Below are 5283 nucleotides of genomic sequence, written 5' to 3'. Positions count from 1 at the left end.
TGTGTGTAATTGTCAGAGCTAAGTCAAAAGTGTGTAAAGACAGATATTCTGATTAGCCATCTGTTCTTCGGAGCCTCATCCGCATCAGTGTGCTCTGAAATGCACAAGTGGGTCTGTGTACATAAGTTTAATTAAGATGCTGGATGAAAGCAGACTTCTGCATCACTGTAAAACATGTGCTATCCTGCTTTTTTCATGCCTTTGGATGACGGATTGCTACTGAGAAATGAGACCTTTTGGTTTCCTTCAGCAGCCTATGGAGGATTTCTATGTAAATGAGGATTTCTATGTCATGTCCTGAACTCTATGAACAAGTGCCTTTCTCAGTGAGTAACACTAGCTAGAAAATTCAAGTTAACAAACTGTTCAACGAATGACTGGCTCCCAAGAACTTCACATAGAGAATAAGAAGGAGAAACTTTCTGCTTCAGCTCTGCTAATTCCTCCAAACTCCTGGGCCTGGTCTGGCAATTTTCAGATTAGTCTATTAATAATAGAGTAGCTCAGTTACCACTATATGGCTAACTTTATCCTGCTTGCTAATCTCATTGCTTATTAAATGATATGTGTAGAGTGACAAGTGATACTGATTTTGGCCAATAATAAGTAACTGTTGCTTTGTACTGAAACAGACTAATTTTCAGGTAGCCCATACCTTTGTTATGCAGCATGTATCATTGGTCAACTTTAGTTTCAACATGCTGATATTGAGGCAGAAACACTGATCTTTCAGCTAGTGTACAAGATTCATAATGTCTCTATGGCAACTGACATACAGATGTTTACTTCAAATACAAAGTAACATTTATTTTTCCGTGTATTAGCTAAATTTACACATGTAACTCAAATGTAACATTTGCACATTGTTATGCTTATTACACTTACAATTTAACGGTCACCAGTGGGGTTACATTTTAAGAATTGACATTATTTCCTATCTCGTGCACCTTTATCATTCTACACCATTAACTGAGGGTCAAAGATGGTCATAACAAATGCCAGAGAGAGGAAGTTCCTATATTTCCACTTAAAAACCCCTATTGTTGATATTAATGTGAGGGTTAACGTGCCTGACCTGTAACAAAATGTTCAAAACCGTTCTCTTTCTTCTTTTTGTGTCGTTTTAAACACTGCTCACAATCATATGTAGCAGTAATTAAGCTATTTAGGTTTATGATTTATATTTAGATCAACACTTTTCAATAAAAGAAAATATATTTGTCACCATCCGTGTAGAGTTGACGATGACATGAGCCGCATGGGGCCGTTGCCACTCCGTCTTTATTCTGAGTTACACCTTCATATTGCATTTCTAATGGTGCCAGTAATTTAATATGTTATCTTTCAAATTCTCAACTTCGGCTAACCTTCTGGACGTGGATGTCATTAATAACAATGATGTCCTGGAAGTCATGGAGAGCCTCTTTAAATACAACTAAAACCAAACACATCCAGACTCTTTCCTCTCTTGCTCTTTGCTGCACTTAAACCTCCACAGCCTGTCTTTAGACTTGGCTTCAGGCCCAAACATTTTAGCCCTTAGATTGGTGGAGGAAAGGTGTAGGAACTTGAAAATATCCATCTGCTACAGATCGCTGATTGAAAAGAAGTCTTTAAGACACACCAAGTCGACTTCAAACCCTCTCTTCGATTTACTTGAGAGTGGACATTTTTCTCAGGTTCTCCTTTGGGCGGCAACAAACTGATTGGAAACTATTAGGAGACAAGGGTCCATTTTGGGATCTTATTGTTAGAGGCTGACAAGCTTTTTTCTGCCCAGCGGAGCCAAGTTTTATGCCTCTCTCTACAAAGGATCCTGAAAAAAAGGAAAGGCTTTGAAAGATAGCTGACAAAAGCCCGCTGTCCTCTCCGACTCTCCCTCATCATGTCTCTCATTCCCACCTCTTTACCCCTGACAGAAAAACATGTTCACTATCTACTTGGAGGAAAATGGCAATCAAAACCAACTTCTTCTTTGCTTCCTTTCTCAAACAAGGTGCTCACAGACAAGAGACATCTGTTTACTATGATGTAGTCTTTTTTTATGGTGTAAATGAGACAAATACTCTCTCATTGCAGAGTTCACTTGTGTTAACACAAAGTATCTTAAGCATAAAATACTCCAAAACAGAATTCTAGTGCAAAAAAGTAAAATATATACACTGTATGAACTTGCACACCTTTACCAAATTATTATTCCCCATAAGCAGTAGTAGCAGTATAAATGGCTGTATATTACAATCTCACTATGTCAAATATTAGCCAAGGACTCTTTTGTAAAAGCAACCCTCACCTGACTCGGGGGCCATCACGCAGCGGTTCCCGGTGGGTGCGCCCACGGTTGGCCCCTGGCAGGGTGCGTCGGTTGGCAGTGGAGTAATCAGGCTCCAGCTCATATGGCTCTTCTTCTTCGGGGCCCAAGCTGCGGCGATCATCCTCCAGACCATACGGCTCAGGCTGGAAGCGTTCTGGTTGTGAGTGGTTCAGATCCACAGTGCTGCTGCCCATAGGCACCTGGGGCTGCGCCACATGGCCATAATCATCCTTTCTGATAGGCAGGGTGTAGCTATTCTCCGGCCGGTAGCTATTAGGCATGTATGGGTACCGCGGCGGCCGGTAGTTGACACCACGAGAAAGACTGCCGTAGTTATCCGTCAAATCGGTGTAGCCATCGTGAAGACCATAATGGCGAATGTACTGGCTCTCCGGTGTCTCTCCGTATGAATCGTTGTAGGAGTTGTTGTAGGAGCGCGTCAGGGTTGAGGTTGCTTGAGGCGTTATGAAGCGGTCACTTCCATTCTTCAGGTATCGCCGGTCAATGGAATCGGTGTAGCTGCCCAGCGGGGACGTGCCTTCAGGCAGCGGCAAGCCATCGGGGCCGAGGGGCACCTGACGCACTGTCCGAGTGGTCACCGTCTTCACCATCTTAGTCACCTGCATGGGGAAACAGATACACACTGTCAGACAGCGTAGAACAATGTTACACCAAACCTATGCTTAGGTTTAAATACAGTGGTCAGCTTTAAGCTGACAACACACATAATAAATGTGAGCACTTGGAAATGTTAAGGTTTAACTCAATCTTTAAACCCTCACGCCAACGAGGCATAGTACTAACTGACCAATATTCAATTTTCAGCCTGTGTAACACGTTGATTGTTAGAAAAAAAGCAGGCAGTACATCCGATCTGCTTTAAGACAAACACTCCAAATTTAAACCCCAGAGGCTGTGTGTACACAGGAAGTGCAAATTCAGGCTGAATAGTGCTGCAACTGAGCCTGATGGAAGTTGTATAGCTCCACTGGACCTTGAGTCCCGAATGGCTCCAGATGAGCAATGTAGCATCACAGTCCATAGCTGAGGGACTGTTAAAGCCAGACCTGCGTGCACGCATTTCTCAAATTCGCATCATCCTTGAGCTAAATAACTCTGCTTCCTCTGCTGTCTCTGTGGTTTTCTGGCTGGAGAATGACAGACAGCGACTCCCTCCTTGGGCTCTCTGCCCATATAGAAAGCAATTTGCTGCCCACTGAATTCTGCTGTGGCTGATAATTGGCTATTTTGTCCATGGCTATAAATTCATCTTTAAAATTAATGAAGCTGATGAAAATTAACCGTCATCTGCAAGGGGCGCAGGTCTGTTGTAGTTCACGTCGTGCCTGACAAGGTGTTGCAGAGAGTTTTGTTCCCTTAAAAACTTAAAATCTAAGGAAAAAGACAAAAAAAGACCCCGCTCATTCCTGATTGCGACGGGCTTCATTTTCAGTACCGGCCCTGTTAATCTGAAAACACCGTCTTTATTTTCCCATCAATGCCATGATTCTGATTTTAATCAGGAGCAGAGGCACGTAATAATATCATGGAACCACAATGAAGCATTAAACCGCACCACAAAGGACGGTGCCAGGAGCAAACGCATAAACCACATATCAGTTGTTAAACACGGCATCCTCATTAACTTGCTTGAAACAAATAGAAATTTTCACTGGCCTTGTTTCTTGGTTACACTCTCACTGTGAGCTACATAAGACAGCCTATTTCAGGAACGTCAAGGTTCATTTCCATGTTTTAAGCACAGTAATTACTGAATAGTTTGCATTTGTTTCTAACTGCACAAAGCTGAGGTGGAGTGGCATAGTTAAAAAAAAAAAAACCCCAAAGAGCTCATTTGCTTGAGTTACATCAGCTAAAGGATGTGCATGACCTTAGAATCACAATAATGAGCTTGCTTTCATCTTGTTCACTGTGGCAGGTCATAGCAGGACCTCAAGTCTAGACTGCTCTGGTGCTACTTGCTGGGCTTCGGTGACCCAACAAGAGCTAGAGGCTGAATGTCATACCGTGCATGAGGTGGCTACATGTGCACAATAAATAAATAAACATTTCTAGTATTTTTTAATCACATTTGGTTAATATTTGGTGCTATTTTATTCTGACAGAAACTGAGACGAGGGTACGTTGAATGCTACAGCTTCCCAGCCTTGACAGGCCCGGCTGCCTTGTACTAACACAGCTTTTTAGGCGATTTGCAAGGGCTGCAAAGGGAGCTATCGGATAGGTTTCAAACGCTCTTTGATGTGCGCTCAAGTTCACAAGGCGTTAAACCGTCACGCACGGGTAGACGAGGGACCAGGGTTTCAGAAGAGCCTCTGAAATATGCTCAAGTGGTGTAAACAGGCTCAAAAGAGAATTGCTAAATTGGTTGCAAATATATATGAATATGTAGCAATACTCAAGATTTCTGTGTTTGTACATGCTTGGAAAGTGACAGCAGTACTGAAAAATGTTTAACAAAAAAACAAAGCAAACAAAAAACCCACAGGCAGTTAAGACACAGTCCTAGACTGTTTACCAAACTGTTAAAACAGAGGGGAAAGTAGCAGGCGTCAAACTGTCCACTTTACAGCACTGCAAGACATTTCACAACCTCTGTGGCATTCACTTTATCGGGCGCTTAAATTGACAAGGTGGCCATGGGTTAGTGAGGCAAAACTGAGGGAGTGATCAGATTTTTGAGCAGCTTGTGATTGCGAAACCTTAGATTAGTTTTCATCTTCTCTTAAAGAGAATGAGGAAAATTAAAACTGTTATTATATCTTGGGAAAATTCAGGCAGGCGGGGGGAGGCAAGAAACAACACAAATCACACAGGTTCGGCGTCCTTTACTGGGTCTGTCTCGGATAGGGTGGGGGTCGAGTTGGTGACCGGGGTGGGGGTGCGTGTGGCAGGCCTGGACTCCACTAACAAGTTGTCAGATACCAACAATGGATGGTAGGTGCGAC

The 5283-nt window shown here is 42.8% G+C and overlaps 1 protein-coding gene across 10 annotated transcripts in view; it reads right to left on the bottom strand.

Moving 5' to 3' along the window:
* arvcfb (ARVCF delta catenin family member b) overlaps positions 1-5283 on the bottom strand; it is a 242479-nt gene that overhangs the window by 76635 nt on the left and 160561 nt on the right. For all 10 annotated transcript variants that reach the window (XM_005747739.1, XM_013914544.1, XM_005747742.1 and 7 more), the window contains one exon: positions 2294-2934. In XM_005747739.1, the coding sequence (XP_005747796.1) occupies positions 2294-2934 (641 nt within the window). The remainder of the gene's footprint in view (positions 1-2293; positions 2935-5283) is intronic.

This window comes from Pundamilia nyererei, unplaced genomic scaffold (assembly GCF_000239375.1).
Source record: "Pundamilia nyererei isolate P.nyererei 1_Seehausen unplaced genomic scaffold, PunNye1.0 scaffold00203, whole genome shotgun sequence".
Lineage (NCBI taxonomy): Eukaryota > Metazoa > Chordata > Actinopteri > Cichliformes > Cichlidae > Pundamilia > Pundamilia nyererei.
The sequence above is the reverse complement of the archived record's forward strand: the minus strand, read 5'-3'. Positions and strand labels throughout refer to the sequence as shown.